Source organism: Eptatretus burgeri, chromosome 2 (assembly GCF_056783735.1).
Source record: "Eptatretus burgeri isolate ZD-2024b chromosome 2, Ebu_testis_v1, whole genome shotgun sequence".
Taxonomy (NCBI): Eukaryota; Metazoa; Chordata; class Myxini; order Myxiniformes; family Myxinidae; genus Eptatretus; species Eptatretus burgeri.
In genome coordinates this window covers 113965468-113991627 of record NC_140962.1, presented here as the reverse complement: position 1 = coordinate 113991627, position 26160 = coordinate 113965468, and the positions used below count along the sequence as shown (strand labels likewise).

At 43.4% G+C, this 26160-nt stretch overlaps 1 protein-coding gene across 2 annotated transcripts in view; it reads right to left on the bottom strand.

Annotated features, from left to right (window-relative positions):
* The window catches only part of LOC147032864 (vasculin-like), a 97189-nt gene that overhangs the window by 58092 nt on the left and 12937 nt on the right, over positions 1 to 26160 (bottom strand). The window contains exons 2-5 of one of the 2 annotated variants that reach the window (XM_085870804.1): positions 22847 to 22966; positions 19748 to 19886; positions 18386 to 18768; positions 18181 to 18241 (exon numbers count right to left, since the gene is read on the bottom strand). In XM_085870804.1, coding sequence (XP_085726930.1) covers positions 18181 to 18241; positions 18386 to 18768; positions 19748 to 19886; positions 22847 to 22909 — 646 coding nt within the window. In that variant the 5' untranslated portion in view covers positions 22910 to 22966. The remainder of the gene's footprint in view (positions 1 to 18180; positions 18242 to 18385; positions 18769 to 19747; positions 19887 to 22846; positions 22967 to 26160) is intronic. The other variant, XM_085870805.1, reaches the window with a different exon arrangement.

The window sequence follows — 26160 nt, the reverse complement described above, 5'->3', positions numbered from 1 at the left end:
GGAGTTGGTAGTCGGTAGTTGGAACTCTACCGCAGTCGGTACTGACCCGGATCGAGCAAGACGTGCTGAGGGCGTGCTTTCCCCGGTAGTCGAAATCACGTAGATAATTGGGTAAATTGGGTCTAGACAAAAAGACCCTACGCTACGCGGTTGAAATATTGGCGACCACGGTCGGTTCAGCGACCCACCGAGTCACAGAATTATCCGGAGCAACGGCATACAATTCCGGGAGTCTGGTGGGGGGCGACATAACTTCCCCCACCGAGTGGTCCTTCTCGCCACCGGTCCCCGGCACGCAACAATCTCTCTTTCTATCGAGTGCAGCCTGATTGGTTGGAACGCGGCTATGCCGCTGATGCAGTGTCCCCTATACCAGTACACTGGTGCTCATTTTGCCAACCTCAGAAGGATGACAGGCTGAGTCAACCTCCTGGTGTATTTTAATTCAGCGGCCAATGGGGCTTGAACTCAGGACCCAAAGATCCCAAGCCGCCACCCTAACCACGAAGCCAACACCAGGCTTAAGCCCACAAGAATATATACACATACAGTGGGGAGAGCAACAATTTGATACACTGCCGATTTTGCAGGTTTTCCCTACTTACAAAGCGCGTAGAGGTCTGTAATTTTTATCATAGGTACACTTCAACTGTAAAAGACAGAATCTAAAACAAAATTCCTGAAAATCACATTGTATGATTTTAAAATAATTAATTTGCATTTTATTGCATGAAATAAGTATTTGATCACCTACCAACCAGTAAGAATTCTGGCTCTCACAGACCTGTTAGTTTTGTCGTTAAGAAGCCCTCCCATTCTCCACTCATTACCTGTATTAACTGCACCTGTTTGAACTCGTTATCTGCATAAAAGACAGCTGTCCACACTCAATCAATCAGACTCCAACCTCTCCACAATGGGCAAGACCAGAGAGCTGTCTAAGGACATCAGGGACAAAATTGTAGACTTGCACAAGGCTGGGATGGGCTACAGGACAATAGGTAAGCAGCTTGGTGAGAAGGCAGGGGTTTCCTTAGAAGCCGGTTACTGGCGACCCGCAGCCGTCTACTAAGAGAAAAAATGTCAAAGTTCGCGATGCAGCCTACTTCAGCGCCGAGTGTTCGATTTTTTTATTTTTATTTTTTGTCACCACGGAATCTCCACACCCCGTTTTGAAATCCGAGACGAAAACACATGAGTATTTCGATGAAAGCCGGCTTACTTTTACTGTTAGTACTCTCAACAGGTCGAGCACAACACTGACCTAAAAATAACACAAGCAGCTAAAACACGCCTCCTGCAATGGAGAGTTCTCTGCTTTAGTCTCGTTTTGGACTGTTGGCCTGATACCATACAGCAACGACCTCAAGAAAATTAACTTTGTTGGCCTCGCAGTTTCGGTGCCGAAACGATGGCGGCGAAACAAAAATCCTTCTTTGACTTTGGAATTTCGAAGAGGTCCAAAGACATGGGAGGTAAACTTCTGGCCATCAGTAACTGGTCTAAACTTGCACTCTCGCGAGTGCGACGTTGTTGTTGTTTCACCTCGTCCATTTTGAGCTTTTGTCAAACGATGCGGCTCCAAAATACACGGTCACCCGTTGTGCCTTTTTAATTTATAAAGTAATTAGCCTATAAGCTTAAAGCAGCTTTTGTACATGTTATTATTCGTGGTTATTTGCACTGAAAATCGCCGTTTATTCACTGAAGTGAAAGCCAAGTATGAGCAGCTGTGAACTGGCCAACTGAATACTTGTACCACAGGTACATGCATGTACCATAGACTTGAACTAACTATACAGTATAGCTGAAATTCAGTCAATCAGTCAGTCAGTATGTTAATGCAACTACATCCAGAATAGGCCTAACCACCTGTTTTTGTGGAGTTTTCCACCCCAACAGCATGATAATATGAGAACTATTTCATGTCAGAAACTAGAACGGGCACTCATAGAGCGCATACCTTCGCTGCCACTACTTTTTTTGTTCTTGGTAAGAGTGTGGGGAACTGGCTTCATATGAATGGTCTTATGACACAAACCACATATATATATAATGTCATGACCCCCCCCGACTTTCGGGGGCTACGGACTAAACAACAATCAACTCACGTCGTTTTGGCGAGTCTTCACTCGCAAGCTCGGTGAATACAACGTTTCAACAAGAGAAGGTAATCTCGTTTGATGCTGGTTTCATGCAAATCGAATAAGAATTGACTGAGTTATGCCGAAAACCGCATATTTTTCAAGGGCGTGACCCCCCCCCCCGACATTTTACCCCAACCGGTGACATGTGTTATGACGTCATTGTGTCACAAGATTGGGCATTAAATTCTGAACATTTTGGTGCTGGGTTCATGTAAAGCGGACAAGAATTGACCGCGTTATGACAAAAACCGCATATTTTTCAAGGTCGTGACCCCCCTAACCGGTAACAAGAGTATGGGCGTCATTGTGTCATATTGCATATCACAATATGAGGCGTTGAATTCTGAACATATTGGCGTTAGTTGCATGCAAATTGAATAAAAATGACCGTGTTATCGTAAAAAGACGATTTTGACCTTTTCGTGACCTTGACCTTTGACCCGAACGATCCCAAAATCTAAACGAATGCTTCCTGGCTAATAACCAGTCATCCCACCAAATTTCATGCAATTCGGTTTTCATACTTTTTGAGTTATACGAATCACAAGATTACAAATAAATAAATAAATACACGCCGACCAAAACATAACCTTTCGCAGAATGCGAAGGTAATCATGCTGGAATGCATCTCCAGCCATCTAGGATCCTCCGGCTTCCAGGGCCCTAGGCGGGCCCTGGACCCCGGCCATACAGCTGCGCTCCCTTCGCACGCGGTGATGGTAACCTGCTACTTTTTAATGGTAGCTTCCTACTCCAAAAAATAAGGAACCCCTGAGAAGGCAAACTGTTGGCACAATTATTAGAAAATGGAAGAAGTTCAAGATAACAGTCAATCTCCCTCGGTCTGGACCTCCATGCAAGATCTCACCTCGTGGAGCCTCAATGATCATGAGAAAGGTGAGGGATCAGCCCAGAACTACACGGCAGGACCTGGTCAATGACCTGAAGAGAGCTGGGACCGCAGTATCAAAGAAAACCATAAGTAACACACTACGCCGTCATGGATTAAAATCCTGCAGTGCACGCAAGGTCCCTCTGCTCAAGCCAGCGCATGTCCAGGCCCGTCTGAAGTTTGCCAATGACCATCTGGATGATCCAGAGGAGGAATGGGAGAAGGTAATGTGGTCTGATGAGACCAAAATAGAGCTTTTTGGTTTAAACTCCACTCGCAGTGTTTGGAGGAAGAAGAAGGATGAGTACAACCCCAAGAACACCATCCCAACCGTGAAGCATGGAGGTGGAAACATCATTCTTTGGGGATGCTTTTCTACAAAGGGGACAGGACGACTGCACCGTATTGAGGGGAGGATGGATGGAGCCATGTATCGCGAGATCTTGGCCAACAACCTCCTTCCCTCAACAAGAGCATTGAAGATGGGGCGTGGCTGGGTCTTCCAGCATGACAACGACACGAAACACAGCCAGGGCAACTAAGGAGTGGCTCCGTAAGAAGCATCTCAAGGTCCTGGAGTGGCCGAGCCAGTCTCCAGACCTGAACCCAATAGAAAATCTTTGGAGGGATCTGAAAGTCTGTGCTGCCCAGAGACAGCCCCAAAACCTGAAGGATCTGGAGAAGATCTGTATGGAGGCGTGGGCCAAAATCCCTGCTGCAGTCTGTGCAAACCTGGTTAAGAACTATAGGAAACGTCTGATCTCTGTAATTGCAAACAAAGGTTTCTGTACCAAATATTAAGTTCTGTTTTTCTGATGTATCAAATACTTATTTCATGCAATAAAATGCAAATTAATTATTTAAAAATCATACAATGTGATTTTCAGGATTTTTGTTTTAGATTAGTCTTTCACAGTGGAAGTGTACCTATGATAAAAATTACAGACCTCTACGTGCTTTGTAAGTGGGAAAACCTGCAAAATCGGCAGTGCATCAAATACTTGTTCTCCCCACTGTATATATATATATATATATATATATATATATATATATATATATATATATATATATATATATATATATATATATATATATATATATATATATATATATATATATATATATATATATATATATATATATATATATATATATATATATATATATATATATATATATATATATATATATATATATATATATATATATATATATATACATATATATATATATATATATATACATATATACATATATATATTCAACTTTTGATACTTCCAATAATGGGTTTCACAGCATGTCATTCAAGAGGGATAATTGTTAGATTTGCAGTTTAAACATTGGAGAATGATGAGAAATAGAGTGAGCTTCATCGTGATGAATGCCACGTGCCCATTGGCAGTACAAGTGCTGCTTCCTGGTCATTTCAGAAATCTGCTTAACTGTGAGTGCTGTTGGCCATGATGGTTGCTCATGTTATTGTTCAATCATCTGCATCATTTGTTCCAATTTAAGCGTTACTTCCTGTGGTTGCCTTATAAACAATACAGACGTTTTATTCATTTGCCTGAAAAAAAATACATGTTCATATTGCATCCTGGAAAATTTAGCACTCAAACAGTTTATGGAACGACTGTACAAATTGCTCAGAATTTTAAGTGCTGGTGCTACATATCTTTTTCAGTTCTGGATGACATTTGGACGAGGTCAATACTAACAGTCCTAAGCTCTTCCTCATGGCCTTTTTGTTAAAGCCACGTGGTCTGCCTGCTGAAATACGCAAGCACAACATGCAGCTATGAAATGGGACATCCACTGGGAGAAATTCGCCCATATAGCAAATAAGTCTTCTCTTTACCTTACACGAGGGTAGAAAGGTTGGCAAGAACTTTTTATTCAAGATGTCCAAAAAAAAAGTTCAAATTTAAAATAAAAGCACAGGGAATTTGATTAAGTCACCTTTTTAATCAAGGTACACATGTACCCTGCTATATGTACACACTTGTCCCATCAATTATGGCAGTGCCTTAATGCCAAACTGTGGAGAAATCATTGGGAGGAGTGCGCAGCCATTTCAGGAAAGGCGCTTTGATGTTCTCATCATTCATCAACTCGAGTCCACCAATAATTTCCTTGAGTGGTCCAAATACATGAAAAAAAAAATCATAGGTGATAAGACTGGACTGAATGGTGGACTAATCACAACTTCCTAAACAATGTTCCCTCATTTACCTTGTGAGGGTAAGCATTTCCATGCAGTGAAGTCATGCCCTGAAAATGCATACCTGCTCTGCGGACAGCTGTTCAATTAATTGCACAAGTCACCGGCAGACTGTGCAATTATAGTTTTCCCCACGTTCAAGAAATTCCACAAGATCAAATCACAAAGATCCCAAAACACATTTGGCCAATGGTTTAACTTTGATGTGTGGTGGTGGGAACCCCAAGGATGCCACCTCACTTGGACTTTGGCATGAAATGACCGAACAAGCTCTCATCACGCATCACAAGAAATCATCTTCCTTCGTCTGGTTGTGTTCCAAGAGGACTATTGCGATGGCCAAAGGAATTGCCTTTTGATAAGATGGGAGGTCCTTTGGTACACACCTTCCAATAACCTAATGGAAATATTCATTCACGCTTGAAATTCAATACTGCCAGTGGCGACATTCAATTCTTCTGCAATCCCACATGTAGCAATTCTTCCAAATTCACTGTTCAACACATTTAATATGTTTGCTTGACAGTAGTTGGTTGCATGTGAAAATACTCAAGATTATTCACCAATTCACAGCTATTTTCAAACTCGTTGAAACTTTTAAAACACACAACTCCGTGAAAAGCTGTGCATCAACAAATTGCACATTCTTTCAATTTCAGCCGTTTTGACGTTCTTCTTCACATGAAACTATAGGATACATCTGTTCCACAGCACGGGTGACGATATTGGCTACAATGTCGGTTTTACTCAGAATTATTTGTCTTGCATTGATGTCCCTTCTTATACAGCACGCACAGGACTATGCACAATGTCTCAGAATTGAACCACCGTTGTAGATGATCTGTTCGACAGTAAAAAGTCCACGTCAACATTGAACCGCCCTTGTATATTCAAATCACAGTTTTCAGCAGTGTAGATTTCAGGTTTGCAGGTGTTCAAAGGAAAGCGTGGTGAGATCATACAAAAGTTGGAACGACTAGATGATCACAGGAAGAAATTTCTAGTTTTAGATCGAGTCAAATAGTAGGAATGGTTGAAACGTTATCGGTAAACGGTTTTCGACCTTAGGTTGCGTCAGAAAACTGAAGTGGTGCCATAATATAAAAATACAATTTTTTTTTAAACAGATACTTCAAGAGGGGTCACCAAAATCATCACTTGTGAGTATTGCTATGCATCAGTGACAAATACGTTTTCAATGAAGTAACGTTGGAATGTATTGTATTGTATTGAAGCTCGCATTCACAAAATGTTGCACCCAATTTCAATATGGTGATGTATTTTCAGAAAATGTGCCAAAAAAGGCTCCCCAAGAACGACGTAATGTGAGGCACGTTGCTAAAATGTACGAGAACAAGCCATTGACATTTGGTGAACACGACCTATTTGGAGAAGACAAACGCAATAAAATTACAATGTCATGTAACGTCCTTGCAACATTGAACTGCTTGGACATTTTTCAAATGCTGTCATATGACGAAATACAACCCTTCCCCACGAGGTGGTGGTAATGTACAGGTGATAACGCGTGGGTAGAATTGCCACAGAAGCACCACACATTGCAAGCAAGTTGTTTTGCACATGAACGTACATCAAATTATAAAATATTCTGTTGGGCAGGACCTCCACAGTGGAACAGTTGACTTATGACGAAGGATTTGGAGGTTCATTCCCATTTGCATGAAGGCATATAGAAGTGCATGAACACCATCTCGCACCTGGTGTTTGCTTACTGGTTAAGGTGGCCGACTTGGGAACCGAAGGTCCCAAGTTCAAATCCCACTCGGCCGTTGAATTAATACCACGTGGGGTTGACTCAGCCTGTCATCCTTCCGATGTCAGCAAAATGAGTACCAGCTTGCTGGGATTATTGAGCCATTCGAGTATCCTGCGTCGGAGTGGCGACCTGTCCAGCATTGGGCCCAATAGCCCAGGAGACTGCTTCGGCAGCAGGGACGCTCTGTACAGAGTACGGTCCCAATGGATGGATGGAACACCATCTTGGTTGATTATGAGAATGCCCAAGACCCTCCATGCATAAGCTGACCAACCAATATGACTGCAGAGAAACATGTTGAGAAGTGTAACACCATTCCGCAGCAGAACTGAAGCTTATGTGCTGGGATTGCACATTTTCCATACCATCCCTCCTCCACACCCCCACCCCCCCTACTCCCCGGAATTGCAGGCATCTATAGCCTGCTCCATATACCGACAAAATCTGGGACAGACGATGATTGGGGAAAATGGGTTCCGCACATTGCTCAATAAAGACCAGCTGGCCACATCACATGCGTCTAAATAAGCAACATTCGTTTGAAATAAATGGCAATATGAGTGACGTGTTCCCAAAATACATCCTCACATTGGATTTCATAAGTGTACATCAATATTATCGAGAGTTGAAGAGGTAAAGTGTTCCATGGCAGCCACCAAGAGAAAAATGGCTCGCCACAATCAGGCAGCACTGAAGGCGATGCACATCCAGTTTTTCTCTCACAATGGCTGTCGTCACCCTGTGTTCGAAGCAGAGACCACGTACGAATAGGGCACTATTATGCAAAGGAAATGCAGGAAAAATGCATCCAGAATGAAGGAAGCAACCTGCCCATAATATTGTGGGGCAAAACTAAATGACAACATGATTTCCGTTCCAATGGAATGCAGCATCTCATTACCAATGCAACATGCAGCCCGAGCTGTAGAAGCGGAACTTGGAGGGTGTTTCATGGCATTGTTCTTGTGATCTCTCAAGTGATGCCTCATTGCATCAGAGAGTGAAGAAACCATTGTAAGGATATCACGATGAGACCAAGGACGAGGTCATGTAGGCATCTCTGCATGCTCTGACAACAGATTACCATGCATCTTTTGCTGGTGAAAATGAATCAATCATGAAGGCTAATATCGCGGAAGAATGGAGGGAAATACTACCTTCTACAGCAGGGGTCGGGAACGTTTTTGACTCAGAGAGCCATTAAAGCAAAATATTTGGAAATCTATTTCAGTGAGAGCCATATAATATATTTTAAGACTGAATTCAACTAAATGTGAGTATAATAAGCCTCTGAATTTATTCTTTTAAATAATCTTGTTATAATACTCACCAATAATGGGACTTCTGGTGCTGCATGGATTTGCTGATGGCTTTGTAGTCTGGTTGGTACTTGGTGAGGTTAAGCTTCATGCAAGCGTTGAGGCTTTCATCCGTTAGACGTGATCATAGGTTGGACTTGATGTTTTTAAGATGTGAGAATGACTGCTCACATGCATACGTAGATCCAAACAAGGTCAATACAGCAATACTCACACGCTGCAGTGTGAGGTATGTGACAGGAAGCGCGTTCCAAGTTTTGATAATCAGCTCGTCTTCGGGTTGAAGTTTTTTCATTTCTGTCCACATGTGCTTGCTCGCCAACTCCGCTTTCTGTCGTGCGATTCTTTCCAAATCTTCATTCAGTGACTTGAACTTATTCACCCACATGTCTGAGGCCTTCAGGTCAGCCACTTCTGCTTCAAAATCTCTGATGGAGACACCAGGAATGTAACTCAGGTCGGCTGTGTTCAGTGAACACTCGTTTGGATGGGTGATGAACTTAAAAAGACGAGTGTGCTCACGAAATTCTCCAAAGCGTGCTTTGAATGACTGTAGGAGACTGGATGTGAAGCCAGCTAACTGGTGGAGATCAAAGTTTTGAGTGGGCTCACTTGCTGTGCATGCATCTTTAAATTGTCTCAGTTTTTCAAAATGTAGTAAACGACCTGTTTCAAGATCCATGATAAAGAGCTCCAGCTTGTTTTCAAAAGCAAACACGGCTTGTTGAAGGGATAACACTGTATTTCCAATGCCTTGCATTTTCACGTTGAGCTCGTTCAGATGTTCAGTCATATCCACGAGATAGTAAAACTTGAGGAGCCACTCAGTTTCGGCTAGCTCAGGATGCTCAATCCCTTTCATTTCAAGGAAAGTCCGGATTTCGTTCAGGCAAGCCGCAAAACGGCTAAGCACCTTCCCTCTTGACAACCAACGCACATTGCTGTGCAAAAGCAGACCGTGATAGTTATTTCCAACTTCATCCAGCAGCGTTTTAAACTGGCGAGCATTTAAGGCTCGGGCAACAATAAAGTTGATCACACGAATGACCAGCGACATCACTTCGCCAAGCTGCCCATCACACATCTGAGCACAAAGTGCCTCCTGGTGTAGAATGCAATGGAAACTTAGGATGGGTCTATTTTCATGTTCACGGAGAAGCGCCACAAATCCTTTGTTTTTCCCCACCATACACGGAGCACCATCAGTACACACCGAGATAAGTTTATCCATTCGTAGATTTTTTTCTTGAGCGAACTCCATGAAAGACTTGAATAAATACTCACCTCTTGTGGACCCTTTTATTGGCAGAACAGCATGACTTTCTTCGCGCAGTGTATCACCAGCAGCATATCTTGCAATCACACTGAACTGCGACAAATGGCTTACGTCTGTTGACCCATCCAAAGCCAGGGAAAAGAACGGCGCTGTATTTATGTCCTTCACTTGCGTTTCCTCCACTTGGTTTGCCATCATGATGGTACGATCATGAACAGTTCTTGCCGACAGAGGCATGTCTTGTATCCGTTTGATTATCTTGTCTTTGTTCGGAAGATCATCAAAAAGTTCATTGGCGACATCCAGCATGAACGTTTTTGCATACTCGCCATCTGTGAATGGTTTTCCCTTCCTCACTATTGCTAAAGATCCAGCAAAGCTGGCGGAATTATAGTCACCTTGCCGGGTCCATACGCGGAGTTGCTGCTGGCTGGCTTGCACCCTGCTCAGTAGCTCTTGGCACGCTTTCTTTCTGCTGTCTCCCACGGGGTATTTTGATGCAAAGGTAGCATGGCGCGTGTCGAAGTGCCGCTTTATATTCGACCGTTTCATCGATGCAATTTTGTCATTGCAAATTAGACACACCACAGAACCTGCTCTCTCCACAAAGGCGAATTCTTCGGCCCATTCGTCCTGAAATGTACGATACTCCTCATCTTTTTTTTCTTTTCGCCATCTTCTTCGTCGAAGGGTTAGCTTTGAGCAAATGAGAAAGAGGGAGATGTTGACCCAAGTGAGTCTGGCTGGCCTGCGCACGGGCTGACATACTCGAGAGGTGCGTCGCGGCCGGCCGACTCTGGGATGCTGTCGCCTCAGCGGTGGCACGTAATTGGTCGAGATGAATTCCGTGACGCGTCTCAGCGGCGGCACGTCATTGGAGGAACCGAAATCACGAGTCGCCTCAGCGGTGGCGCGTGATTGGTCGAGATGAATTCCGTGACGCGTCTCGGCGGCGGCACGTCATTGGAGGAACCGAAATCACTACTCGCGTCGGCCGCATGACTGGACGAAACAAAAACCGCTTCAGACAATTCGGAGGTGTTTTTTTCTTCTCTCCTTCTGCCAAGTTCAGCCCTGCACGTGAATGAAGCACGACACCATTCAAACTATAGGTAAAGCTTCTGCGAGAAATATTGGGCTTTCCAAGTTTCAAACTCCAATTTTATCTGCGAGCCAGATGCAATCATCAAAAGAGCCATACCTGGCTCGCGAGCCACACGTTCCCGACCCCTGTTCTACAGTATTCATCTTTGCTGTCTGGTCCTGTTCAATGAAGTCGTACACCAAACTTTAAAAACAATCCTCATATAGGTGACTCATCAGATTACTTTGCCAAAACACTGTCAGTGATTCAAATTAACATTACAGAAGTGATAACTTTTTCTCTCCCCCCCCCCCCATTCACATTAACATTCTGACCAATAATTTTCTATTACATCATTATTGTTACAGAAAGGCAGTCATCATGTCACAGCTTGAGATGGTGAAAGAGATGGTCATTTAAAAGACACTTTTTTTAAACAAATATATAAACCCCATTAATTTCCTCTTCACACAAGTGTGCGCATGGTATGCCTGACTATCAAAAGCAGATTATCAACCACCATCCTCCCCCCCACCACCCCAAAACACCATATTTTCTGGGTTTTCTTTTTCCCCTTTTCACCCCCAAACCTTCACTTCAGATTCTTGTTGTTTTTGAACCTGTATCCACCTTGTTCACCCTTTGTGTCCTCTTCCCCCTCCCATTGATCTCATTCTCCCCCATGCCCATTCTGCCTCCAAGGGTCCCTCCACCTTGCTGTTGGTGTTTCCCCCCAGCACAATGTCCTTGTTCTGTTCTGTCCTGTCCTGTGCTGTGCTCAAAGTCTTCCACAAGCCTCAGCTTTGTAGATAAAAATCTACAAAGCTTGTGACGTTCATCTCTATAATGTTTTTTACTATCATAATCGATGAACCGTTGCCAGATATCTCCTAAAATGACAGACTAGATAGGTTTTGAAAATGGCGACTTTCACAACTTTCGTGACCTCGTGACCTTGACATTTCATCAAGATCGGAAGTAAAAAGTTTTCTTTGTACCGGGAGGTGTTTTTGACCATCTTCCAGGTTACATGGTGGCCAAACGGGACGGAAATTCAAAAATCTGTCTGGTTCGATACAAGATAATATTTTTTACTATCATAATCAATAAACAGTTGCCGAATATCTTGTAGAATGGCAGACGAGATAGGTTTTGAAAATGGCGATTTTTTTTTAACTTACGTGACCTCGTGACCTTGACCCTGACCTTGAACCCAGACAAAAGTTATATTGTTGTGCAACACTCATCGACCTCCACCCACATACTAAGTTTCATCAAGATCGGAAAGAAAAATTGTTGACGGACGGACATTTGGTCCGGCTTTATTAGGTCATCTCGGTAGAGATGACCTAAAAAAGTAGAAATAGAAAAGGATTAAAAAAAAAAAAAAAAAAAATAAATAAATAAAGAGTAATTCGACTGCGCGCACCCGACGGGTATGCCTCCACTCTCCCGCACAAACACTTGAGTATTGACATATTTGACCCTTGACCTTCATCATATCTGGCCCAAAATCGAATCAGTTAATTGCCCTGTCTAACTTTACCTTTGTACCAAGTTTAATGAAATTCTGTCCAATATTTCTTCAGTTAGGGCACAAACAGTAAAATTTCAGAGTTTGACCTTGACCTTCATCACATCTGGCCCAAAATCTAATCACTTAATTGCCCTGTCTTACTTCACCTTTTTACCAAGTTTGATGAAATTCTACAATTTGCTTCTTGAATTATCGCGTAAACGAAAATCCGGACGGACGGACGACCCGGAAACATAATGCCTCCGGCACCCTTGTTGCGGAGGCATAAAAATATGCTGTTTCTGCAGATTTCAATAAGAATATTTTCGTCATTCACAAATCAAAATATAAAGAGAGTTCACAGAACACAATACCGAGCAGTGTCCAAGTATATACCTTAATATTGATAAAAGTGATATTAAAGAGAGATTAAACAAATTAAAAATCTGGAAGTTTAGTGCTATTGACGTAGTCTTACACACCCCCTATAGAACATGTCCAAGTACTGCTATAAACTGGGGGTTCTTGCAAGTGATAAGGTGATTAGTGCAATACCATGTTCAAACGATAAGGGCACTCGGTAGAGCACATACCTCCGCCACGCAATGCCCAAGCCACGAGAACATATCAGGCCCAATACATTTTTGAGATATCGTGCTATATAATTGTTTTTGGTCCTAATCTCTCAATGGTGAAGAATCACTTAAAAAATTCTGGAAGTCAGATCTGGATCTTCACCAAAATCTAATCAGTTTGTTATCGTCACACAGCCATCCTGTCCACAACTTTTTGAGACATCCTGCACTCAAAACAAACAGACGGTCAGACAAACAAACAAACAGAAAGGGGTGAAAACAACCTCCTTCACCTTCGGTGATAGAGGTAATAAGTAATTCAATTTAATTGAAGATTGTAAAAGTCATAAACTAACTCCAGAATTTACTGCCATTTTACAGTGTCGATTACAGCCACCCCCCCCCAACATTGAATAATATTCAATTTTGTTTGACTCCAAGGCAGGCAAACAGAATAAAAATATTATCTACTCCTCTGCACATTTGCTATCAGGACAAAATCAATGCCAAAGTCTGGTAAAACAGAAAACTTCTCTTCCGATTCATGTTTAAAATATTGTTACGGATTTGGAACCCTTGTGCACACAAACAGACAGCAGTCCCCAAGTTCAGTTATTTCGATAAGTATGTGTATAGTTAGAATCCATCCCCTGTGTCGAAAGGGAATTTCATATGTGCGCTGCGGGTTTATTTTCTTTAGTTATGTTTTTATCAACTACAACAACAGCGGACCATCGCCTCGCTCCACCGTCGCCATTACGCACGTGGCCTTAGGTCAGGAGGTAGGCAGAGCTACAATCGCCTCAGCCCTGGCTCCGCCACAGAAAGGTGGGAGTTGCCCTGCCTACCGTGGGTCTATCCAATGAGGGTCGGCCAGTGAATCGCACGATGCAACCGTCTAATCAGGAGGCGAGTGGGGAGTGGCGAGGAAAGAAATCCCTCCCACCTCAAGAGAGGCTGAGTATTCGGCGCGTTCTGGGTCTGCCTCGCCTGGTGTCGCCTGATCAGGGGAAGCTTTTTCGGGCTTGATCGACGGTTGCCTCGTCATCTCTCGCCTCGTCCGCCTTCGTGCTGGCTGGCATCAGACGCTCTTCCTCTCGTCCCTGGTGCTGCGTTGTGGCGGTGGGTTCGAGTCCCGCCACCAGACAAGCTCGACCAGACCGCACGAGGCGGACAGGTGCAAGCGTAGGCTTTTGCCCTCAGCTCGCCTTCCCTCCGAGCTGAAAGGCCAAAATAAAGACCCGACGGGGTCCATTTCTTTTGTGTGTGGTGTGTGTGGTGTGTGGTGTGTGGTGTGTGTGGCCACCCTGTAAGTAGAAACTGTATAAGTGCCTTGTACATTGTAAATTGCATTTCTTATAGTCGTGATACCTCTGCTCTTTTCGTGTTCCCCTGCTCCATTATAAATAAACCCCCAATTGTTCAATGTTCCAGCTCGTTGTCTGTCACTTTCTTTCATTGGTTTAGTACGGTGCGTATTGGGAATTAGGGAGGCCGTGTGCCGTAAGTTGTCATTTGAACCGGCAGACTCTGGTAATTCCGCTCGGTTACACCGGACCAAGGTTGCTAGAGCGACCTGGTTCAACGAGTCCGTCGAGGGTGTGACTTCCCGGGTAATTTGACGACGTGGGTACTTAGATATATTGAAAGTAGGCAATTTACCCGACCCCAGGCCGTCGGAATATTGGCGACCACGGTCCGCTAAGGGACCCGTGACCTTTCGGACTTATCCGAGAGGCACAACCTAAATTCCGGGGTGTTCGGTGGAGACGACCCAACTGTTCCCCCGGTGGTCGTTTATCGCCGCCGAACCACGGCCCACAACAATATAACATTCAATTAAAATGCTGTTCCTCGATCATAAACTCATCAGACGGACAGACGGATGGATTTGAAGCAATTGCTTAACCCCACTTTTCACTTCACGTGTGTGGGGTAGAAACTACAACAGGAAACTATATGAGGGAAAATACTGGGACAACCCGATACCGAGTACGTGTATGCAAACGATTGCTCAACGATGAAGTGACATGCTTAGCCAAGTTACTTCCACGAGTGATCCGAAACATATCGATTGCACCCAAAGCTGGTTGGAGTGTGACAAAATTGGATTACACCATTGTTACTAATGTTACTACTAATATCCAATGCAAATCCCATCATAATACACAACTAACAAAGGGGCACAAACAAAAGCAAAAACAAACAAACTGGTCCTGCAACATGCGCTGAACGTTTCAGTCATCGGTTTGAGATTCATTTAAATGGTTTTGCAACCAATTGTCCTTCTCAAGCAATGCACAGGACATTAACCATTTATCCATTATGGAGGGGGGGGGGGAACACCAACAGAAAAGCAAATATTTTATTTGTTTTGTTTCTTTGTATGAGATGCGGAGTGAATGTTGTGTGCGGGTGCTGCTGGAGATTGCAGGCTGTGTCACGAAGGGAATGTGCGGAAGGAAAGAAACGAGTTCAACTTTTGGGGTTTGCACCCACTTCCCACTACCTATCATTATTAATCACCACCAACCGATATTACTTCAAATGTATTAGTTATATTGGTGATTCCATGCAGGCAATGGCATGTGCTGCATCACATCAACATTAAAGCAAGCAGTTTCATCTGCATTAACATTGTGGGGATTTATTTTTTAAAGTTACGAGATCCGTCTAAAAAGTAAAGGGACTGAGCCTGCTGTGTGCTCCACTTACACAACTTGAATGAACGGGTTGCGTCACAGTCTTTCGCAACATTCCAGCAATATATATGATTGGTGATGGTTGACTGTGCTCATTGTGTGATTTTTTACAGGTCGTGCTTTGCGCGTTGTCTCGTCTGAGTCGTCGTGCTACGAGTCGTTAGCAGAGAGCCAATCTGAAGTTTCTTGCCAAGCTTGGCAAAACACCTTCCGAATCCTTCGCAATGCTGCAGCAAGTCTACGGGGAAGAAACGATGTCACGTACACGTGCATTTGAATGGCACAAGAGGTTCAAAGAGGGACGGGATGAGGTTGAAGACGATTCACGGTCTGGAAGATCTTCAACGAGCAGAACAGCGGACAGTGAAGCAGATGGTGCGCACAGATCGTCGACTCATGGTACAGATGATTGCTGAGGAACTTTCCATCAACAAGAACACTGTCGAGAGCATTATCACTGAAAATCTCGAAATGCACAAGGTGTGCGCAAAGATGGTCCCCAAGCTGTTGTCCGAGCACCAGAAACAGCAAAGAGTCACTGTCTGTCAAGACATTATCGAGCGCCTCGAGGACGATCCAGACCTGTTCGGGAGAGTCATTACTGGCGATGAATCGTGGATATTCGATTACGATGCCGAGACCAAACAGCAGAGTCGTCAGTGGGAAAAGGCCGGCATCACCAAGACCAAAGAAAGCAAGGATGTTGAAGTCGAAGGTCAAGGTGATGCCCATCGTGTTATTTGACATCAAGGGCATCGTCCACTTCAAGTTTCTACCACAGGGTCAAACAGTGAATCAATACGTGTACAAGGAGATCCTCCGGCGCCTCAGGAGATCAGTCTGGGACAAGAGGAGGGATCTGTGGGAGAACAACGCCTGGGTGCTCCACCATGACAACACTCCTGCCCACAGTGTCCTGAGCATCCGACAGTTTCTGGCGGAGAGGAACGTGCTAACTCTGGAGCAACCCCCGTATTCGCCAGACTTGGCCCCTTGTGATTTTTTCCTATTCCCCAAGCTCAAGGGGGTGATCAAGGGGACTCGATTTCCTGATGTAGAGGCAATCAAAAGGGCCGTGACGACGGAGCTCAGGAGGATTCCAGGAGAAGCTTTCTGGGGGTGCATCGAAGCGTGGAAGAAGAGGATGGACACGTGTGTGAGACTGGAGGGAAACTATTTTGAAGGGGACAAGCTGTGATTTCAATATATTTTTTGGAATAAAATTTCTGTGAAGTCAGTCCCGTTACTTTTTAGACAGACCTCATATTTCACCAAATGAGTCATTGGACTGGTGCAAATGGTGCACTCGCACTTTATCCTTTCTTTCCTTCTGTCCGTCCGTCCCCATTTCCTTACTCTTCTTTGATCTTTTTGACTTTTGCACACCTCTTCAAAACACTTGCGGCACTTTTCAAACTCCTGCACTGTAGAATTAAATAATTGCAAAACATGACCCAATCGCAAGAAAAACACGTGCATGCGTACCTCATTTTCGATTAATCATAATTTAATTTTTATGACAAAATATTTGATTATTGCAAACATGTTCCGCTTTATCACAAGGGAAAATATTTTTTCAAACTGTGTGCCTGAATAAACAACCACCCAGGCTGCGCATAAACACATTTTCACTCAATTGTGCATGTACTGTACACTATTTCCTCCACACTCACAGGCCGGAAGACGCTCAATGATAGAGGTTTACATTCCTTTTGAAACAGGCCAAACTCTCCGTAATGAATTTCAAGAGACCCATCAGTCATTCGTGACTGAGGGTGGCGTGTTGCATTGGGATTCTCATGTATGCACCAATTATTAACATTTTGTAGCTGTTGAGGAACTCAAGTAAAGTTAGAAACAGCAAAAGGCTCATCTTATGTCGCTTTACGTGGTTGCTTTATGCAGCTTTCTTCGGCTACAAGAGCATTGGAGTATATTTACATAATCCTAGCCATCTGGGGTAATCGAATAGGTGAGAGCTGATTGGTTATTGCCTCCAATTACACTAACCAAGTAATTTTCATCAGATATAATCACAGGTGGGTGAGATAGCTCCTGGGACGCTAATTCCAAATCCGTTTTTGGTTTTCCACTGGCACGTCTAGTTTTCCTGATGAGACTGATCAAATATGAAAGGTCAGCCTTATAAGCAATAACCTTTCAAATCTAAAAATAGAAACTAAGAAGTGCTAGAAGAAAACCAAAAGCAGATTTTGGAATCAGCGTGTAAAGCTCTGGTCTACGAAAGCATTTACATCTTTGATGAGAAAAAAAAAAGTTCGATTTTTTTTCCAATTAGTGATATATATATATATATATATATATATATATATATATATATATATATATATATATATATATATATATATATATATATATATATATATATATATATATATATATATAATAATTTTTTAAAGGAAGAATTAAACCAGCTCAATTCAACTTAAAGCTCCAAACTGTGAATCTTACAATCATGTCATATGCACATATCTAGGTCAATCAAATTAAAGCGAACATCTTTCATTCGGAACCAGGCTGAATTGAATGAACACAGATTTCGATCTTCAAGGAAAAAAAAAAAAGTAACAGCGATAAGATATTTGAAAAATAAAAGTGAATCATTAATACTGTAAAGACAGTGTGACCTGTAACTGTGTGCAATATTCACCCCAAACGCCTGCAGGGACAGAAGCTCCTTTACTCTTATCAGCTTCAGGATTCAAAGATGGCTGTCAAAAGAGGCAAAGGGGAAAGGGGGAGGGAGGGGGAGGATACGGAAGAGAAGTCACAAAAATGGAAAAATGGGACCAAAAGCACAAGGCAATAAGAAAAAAAAGTTGGACAACATGTCGATAAAAGATAAACACACTTACAAAGTCTTCGACCTCAAACTGTTTTTGGGTGTCTTTTTCCTCTTTCCGGTTCAAATCTTCTTGTGGTCCAGCACTTGTATCTTCCCCGGCACGCCGACTTTTTCCCCCATGGTAATGACCATTGCGTGAACGAGAGGAACCACCGGCATGGTAATTACGCCGAGGAGTGTCAAGATCTCCATATCGCCCACTTCGACGATCACTGGCCGACTCAGAATGATAAAGTCCACGGTGGCTTCCATTGTCACCTTGATACGCCGCACCACGGGCCGAGTTGCTCTCAGGATGGATTGTTCGTGTCACACCTGTGTCAGGAACTCGTCCAGAAGGCCGCCAGCAACCATGTTGGCTTGCATGGTTACTGCTCCCTCTGCTGCCAGAATCTACATGGCAGAGACGATAAAATAATGAAAAAGCACAATGGGAAATTGAAGTCGTTTAAAAAGGACGTAAAACTTACAAAGGAGCACTCTTAAAGCCGTCACACACAAGCGGACACAACGCAACAAAACCATTAACAACATAGTTTGTGAAAGTCTGATAACCGTGTAATGTGTGGTGGCTGATGATCATAGTTAACAAGATTTTTAGGGGTGTGTGATCGTCGTAAAAGGAACATGTTCGACTTTTACGAGTTGTTGGCAACAGTCGTGCATCGACATGTAATGGGCAAGCGGTCTGACTATTGCTGATATGGCACGACGTATTGACCAATTAAACTTTAGCTGTCAGTGACTTTTTAAATAAATAAATGAGTGAGTGTTTAGTCAATGCTTTTTTTATTTTTTTGAGTTTTTTTTTTTTTTAATTGCAGTACTGTATTACCTGTGGCCAAAAAAAACCAAAAACTTTTCTGACAATAGTGTTATTGAGAGTGAAAGTAGTATTGTGTGTGGCAGTCTACAGTATAACAAGATTGTGCAATATTCATTGCCAATGGTCTTGTGTCACGTCGACTAATGTGCGGTGGCGCAACACAGGGCATATTTCCCTCTACTCTGAAATGGGGCTCTCGCATTTGTTACACGTCAAGAGAAAGTGGAAGCTAAAGCTTTGGGAATTGAACATATCAGCTATCAAGAGGTAAAATCAATAGAGATTGTTATTGATCACAAGTATCCACAGGAATTTTCTGCACTACTTCATGAAAATATAAATTTCATCAGCATGGTTCCACCGAAATGGGCAATCATTAAAGCACAGATGTGTTTTACAATGTGTTTGTATACATGAGGTCAGATAAACATGATATGTTTTGGAATGAAAGGGACAGATGAAGATTTTGATACAAACTTCACAATAGCCAAGGAAAAAAATCAAAACTCAATTATAGCCATAACCTCAAAGAAACTCCAAACCAACCTGACAGACTGCGTGGGAATCCCTGCTCAAGGAAAGCATCTGAGGAGTTGTGACGTCGCCGGCTTGGGTTGGTTTTGCTCTCGTGACGAGGGACATGATCGAGTACACGCTCCTTGTCATGATTGGCTGAAGACGGCTGCTTATGGGACAAGAGAAAAGAAGAAAAAGAAGAAGTAGTAGAAGAAGTGAGGCACAGTGAAGAGACAGTCAGGATTAAGTGAATTCATCACAATGAAGGTTCAGTGCGCAAATTTTGGATTATAGCCTCGCTTTTTTCCCTTTCATTTTATTTATATACTGTCAGGCCTTGCATAGAAATTTATAATCTAAGCTCTCCCAAATACACAAGGTCACAAGCGCAAGCATCATGCCAGTTTGCATTTTTCTTTGCCTTTCAAAGTCATTAGTCCTTCAGGTGAGAACTTTATATTTATCGAGACAGCTGTACTTGTTCACGTTTATAATAAATTAACAACCATTTACAGAACAGCACACGGACACATTCCACACAAGCTTTTGAGAAAAACAATGGAAGAAGGCGCCGTTGAACATAGGAAACCAAAGGTAGGCCAATGTTCCATAGCAATTAGAGGTGCCTTTGAAGGTTTTGTTTGTGCCTGTGTTTTGGGGAGAGTTAAAGTGGAAGGAAGGATGAGCATCAGGCAGCAGAGCTCAGTTAGTGGAACGGTGTTTACGAGGCTGGCATGAGAATATGGAGCTTGGGATGGCCCATGCCAGCATTCATGAGCTGCATGGAATTCATGGCTTTCTCCCACCCCCACCTCCCTCCACCCCAAATAAATGAATGGAGACCTTCAGTGTTGCATCCCTTAACTTGTGAAAATGAAACGGTTGTGACCACAAAAAAAAATTTGCTTAAAATTAGTTTTGATATGATAGAATATTAAGAGATGAAGGCAGAGGTGATGGGGATTAAATGCAACAATAAGTGAGGAGCATCGATATGATTGATTTGCAATATTGGTCACTGACTGACCAATACAAACGTTTTATTACGGACGTGGAGCATCAAAAAGCGACATATAATCAAACAGTTTCACATGGAGTACCTCGCCACTATTAGAGCATTTAAATTGCATCAGATGTGGCAATAAAGACGAACTGTTGTGCCCAGCTTCCAGGCCTGATGACGGTAGACACCATTTGTGTTTTTGCTTTCACCATCCATGCAACGTTTAGCATCCCATGCGAGCATGGGCAACTTTCTGGTTATGTTCAATGTTCAATTTCTCAACAAAAAAGCTTAATAAGAACATACGAAAAAACTATTTGAAGGAAGGCTCGACATCAAGTTTTAATTAATACAGGTGCATCAATGTTTGACATGTGATGTGTGAATGGTGCCATATCAGTGACCATAACACCTGTATTCACAGAGGGCCAACCTGCTAACCTAGTCTACATGAATGGTATAATTATCAAGTGGTTATAGCACAAGGATAAACAATAATGCATCATGTGCTTGGAGTACCACATCAGAGAATAGATCACCTGCATCAAAATTGGTCGTTAATGTGAGCAATAGATTACATGTATTGTTAATCCCCAAAAAACCTCAAAAAGATTACACTGCAAATAATTTCATTTTCAATAACTCTTATGGTAGATGGGCAAGTGGTAAATGGTGCCAGGCTAGTGTAAACAGCCATGGCTTGTGGCTCCTGGGGTCATTTGTTGGACCCCATGCATGGCAACTGTGTGTATGTAGCAATGCATGTGGCAACAATGATACAAAAAAGAAAAATGTCCATGTATGCCTTCTTGGAGTTACAACAGAGCCATAAAAAAGCCAAATCTCCTTCACCCCATGGCTTGCAATTTCTCTGTGCCATAAAAGAGAGTTGTAACGATCAGTCACCACTTACAAGACCACTTCAGGACAGATCATTACATAATCTACTTGTACAGCATCCAGATGGATAAATTTCCTGCATGACGTACATGTGACAAATCCTCAAGTCAATGTTACTGCATCGGGGTAGTTTAAAGCACGTTAAAACAACAGGTGATGGCAGGATTGGCTCAGTCCCAGCATGCGGTGGGAAACGAAGCATCTCTCCACAGTCTGTGCATGGTGCCGCACTCGTGGAACAAAAGTATGAGACTGCTCTAGCAGTGTGCCTGCAATCTGGTTGCTAAGCAGGCACAAGCATATTACATAAAGGCACCCATTTACATGTAATGGTGTCAATAATCTCTAATATATATTTTAGCCTTGTCTCACGTAGCTCTAAGAGAGCTCCACGTTGTTCTTCTTCTTATTATTATTATTATTATTATTGTTCTTATTCTTCTTGTGAAGACAAAACCTTTAGGACTCGGCTCTTTTATATACAGGATCCGGATCTCCTTAAATACTAAACACCTGTACACATCCTCGCATTGAGGGTGCCTTTTGAGAGTGTCTATCATCAACTTTTAAATATATTCGGACATTTGCTTTAGGATTTTGAAAAGTTGACGTTACTATTTAAAGATTATTCTATTTAATGTGTTGTAATTTCATAAATACACGATTTTCTCGTCATGAACAGGAGCCTCCATGACGGGTCTCGCTATTGGCTCCATCAAGGCACGTGACGAAATATCGGAAGTTGTTGTTATTATTTATATATTTTATTAGCGGCTTCGCGTTGCGAACGCTGGCTCTTAGAGAGCTCCGCGTTGTTGTTGTTGTTCTTCTTCTGGTGAAGACAAAACCTTTATGACGTGGCTCTTGGACACATTTGTCCTTGTTTTTGGAAGAAATAACAAGGGGGCAAAGCAAATCAACTTTTCGAAGACAAAATTATAAGCAAAATAAATCAAAAACGAAAAGCAGATTAGCTCCAACATCGTGAAATGGTATTTCAGACAGAGACAGAGAGTCATTCTCTGCATCAGAGCACAACGTCCAGGCCTGCACGAATCATCACCGATATACAGGACACGAGACTGAAGGAAAACCATAATGCATTCCACAATGTCAGCTTCTAAAATCTAAATGCAATACAGGGACTAGAGAAGAAAATGTGAAGACATTAATAACCAAGCAAAACATTATAAAGATGTAAATGAACTGGTCTGCAGACAACTTACCTTGGTGGAAGGTGGTGGTGTTGGAAAACTGAGCCAGGCAGGAGCAAAATCATGCTGCGCCATTTAGGTCACCTGTCTGCGTGTCACTGGAGCCAGACATGAAAGTTCATGACTGGAGACCTAACGGCACAGAAGGCAAACATACTGGCCAAATCTATTGCAATGCAAATGCAGATTGTTTTGGCAGCGGCAAAAACCTTATTTCACACCGAAGCAAATCATTTTTAAATAAAGGCAATTGTGACAGTGAAATGAATAATGATTTTAAAGGTCATAATCAAACGAATTACGGAAGTTTAGTGCCGTTGATGTAGTCTTATGCACACCTTATACAACTTGTTCAAGTACTGCAAAACTAGAGGTTTTTGGAAGCAATAAGGTAGAGATTTGTATTCTGCAGTGTTCAAGAATATAATTCAATTTATAAAACAAATAAAGATTATAAATTTGTATAAATAAATCAATTCAGGAAGTTTACCACTGTTGATACAATGGCTTTTACACCAACTTAGTTAACGAGAGTGGGTGCATGTGAGGGTGCATGTGAGAGTGCATGTGTGCACGAGAAAATGCATGTGCTCCTTTTCCACAGACAAATCCTGTGCAGCATAATTATGAACAACGGTAATAAATAAATAAATAAATAAATGAATGAATGAATAAAGTGCATTTCGCTAAACAAAAGGACAGTCTTGACCTGAAGCATGACCACAGCCAATACAATGCAGACGTCAATCGCAGCGAATCTTGATCAATTGCTGGCACCAAATACCAAGTAAACCTCCATCGAATTTGGTGGAAATATTGTTGTGGGCTGGGGTTCGGCGGCGATAAACAACCACCAGGGGAGCAGTAGGGTCGTCTCCACCGAACACCTCGGAATTTAGGTCGTGACTGAGAAGTCCAAAAGGTCAGGGATCCTTAGCGGATCATGGTCGCCAATATTTTGACGGCTTGGGGTAGGGTTAAATTGCCTAATTTCAATATACCTAAGTACCCACGTCGTCAAATTACCGGGAAAGTCACACCCTCGATGGAATCTGTCGAACCGGGTCGCACTAGCGACCTCGGTCCGGTGTAACCGAGCGGAATTACCAGAGTCCGTCGGTCCAAACGACAACTTACGGCACACGGCCTCCCCAATTCTCAATACGCACCGTGCTGGGTCAATGGAAGAAAGTGACAGACGAGCTGGTACATTGAACAATTGGGGAATTTATTTATCATGGGGCAGGGGAGCACAAAGAGCAGAGTGAAAACCAAATATAGAAATGCAATTTACAAGGAACACAGGCACTTAACAGTTTCTACTTACAGACGGCACGGCACCGCACGCACGTACGTACGTACGTACACAAGAAATGGACCCCGTGGGTCTTTATTCGGTCCGCCCGCCAGAGGATAGTTCAGCTGGGGGACCAGAGCCTGGCCGGGTACCTTCCCGCCTCGTGTGGTCACACCAGACTTCAACCACCATGGTGGGACTCGAAACCACGTTCCGAAATCCACGGGCCCACGGCCCTGGCTGCTCGCCTCCACCACCACGATGAGCAATCGCGAAGGACCGCAGACCACGACCGAGACTAAGCCACCGTGCCAGACCAGAAGCAATAGGCCACGATGACTGTAGTACAATCGTCCTGACAACCACTCTACTCTTCTTGCCAGGTCAGAGGGATTTCTTCCCCTCCCACTCACCTCCTGATTGGACGAGAGGTTCTCGGGCAACCAGTGGCCTCACCTCATTGGTCGAGCCGAACACTCCATCTGGCTAAGGCGGAGCCAGCCCTGAGGTGATGAGCTTCTTGATTGGACAAGGGAGCTTCTGAAGTAATGATGCGATGAACGAAGGAGATTTCTTGGCGATGTGAAAAACCTGACTATAAAAGAAACCCGCAGCGCACACATGCAATTCTGTTAGACATAGGGGATAGGGCCCTAACTATTAACACATGCGGTGGGAAACCTCAGGTTAGAGGTTATGTCAGGTCAGGTTAGATCTGTGACCTGCTACAGGTACAATGTAAACCTGTACTAACCTGTTCCATGGTCGGGTTGTCGGCGACTAAACCGTCTGCCCCACCAGGTTCTCTGGTGAGGAGGGTGTCTGGATATGGACACCCAGCAGGATTAAAAACAAAACCTATCAAAGGGTGGAGGAGCTCCTTGTGAGCCAACGGCCATCCATATCTAGTGCCCAACTGTGTCTGCAGACGTCCTCCTGCAGTTGGGTTACTTTTTTAATTAGGAGGTTGGTGGCAGGATTTGCACTCCGGCCAACGTAAAACCCTTCATTCCGCAAAACGCAAAAACGCAAAAAAATCTGAAAACCCACTCCGTGGGAGTACCTGCTGTGCAGCTTCCCTTCGCAGGGCAGCTCACCGGATGACGGGATTGGGGCAAAGCCTTCGGGAACCCCAATCTTTGATGATAGGAGGGAAACCATGGGGTAACATCCCTGGGTCAGATTGGTGCTGAGGTGTCGTCCACCAGACGGCGGTCTCCTTGGGTTAATCTGAGGCGGTCCCTTCGGGTGGGTGCCTGGAATGTCCTATCCCTAAGAGAGGATGATCACCTGTCTCTGTTATCATCTGAGCTCAAGCGTTTGGACATCGGGATTGCAGCTCTCTCTGAGGTTCGGAGACCGGATTGCGGCGAGATAATGGTGGGTGGTTACACCTGCTATTGGTCTGGTCTCTCTGATGGTTACCATACCCAAGGAGTTGCTGAAACTGTGTCCAATAAGCTGACCCCAATGATAATTGAGGTAACACTGGTCAACGAGCGCATTATGAGATTAAGGATTGGTCACTCCTTAGGAATCATTTCCCTGGTCTCTGTTTATGCTCCGACTGAGGCGAGTGATCTCACCGTGAAGGATGCATTCTACGCCACGCTCGAGTCTGTGGTTGATCAGTGCCCCAGACGAGATACACTTCTAGTCTTGGGGGATTTCAATGCATCGACTGGAACTGATAGGGACGGTTATGAGGTGTGTGTTGGTCCCCATAGGTCAGGAACTATGAACCAGAATAGCACCAAGTTCCTTGACTTTGCAAGAAGTCATGGACTTAGGGTGGCTGGTTCATGGTTTCAGCACCCACAAGCTCATCGCTGGACTTGGTATTCCAACGCTGGTGGTGTGGCAAAGGAGATTGACCATGTCCTCATTGACGGTCGTTGGAGGATGATCCAGAACTGTAGGGTCTACTGGAGTGCTCAGTTCCTCAATACTGACCACAGGCTTGTTGTAGCAACTCTAAAGCTGCACCTTAAATCCTGGAGAATGGTACCATCCCAGCCTAGGCTGGATG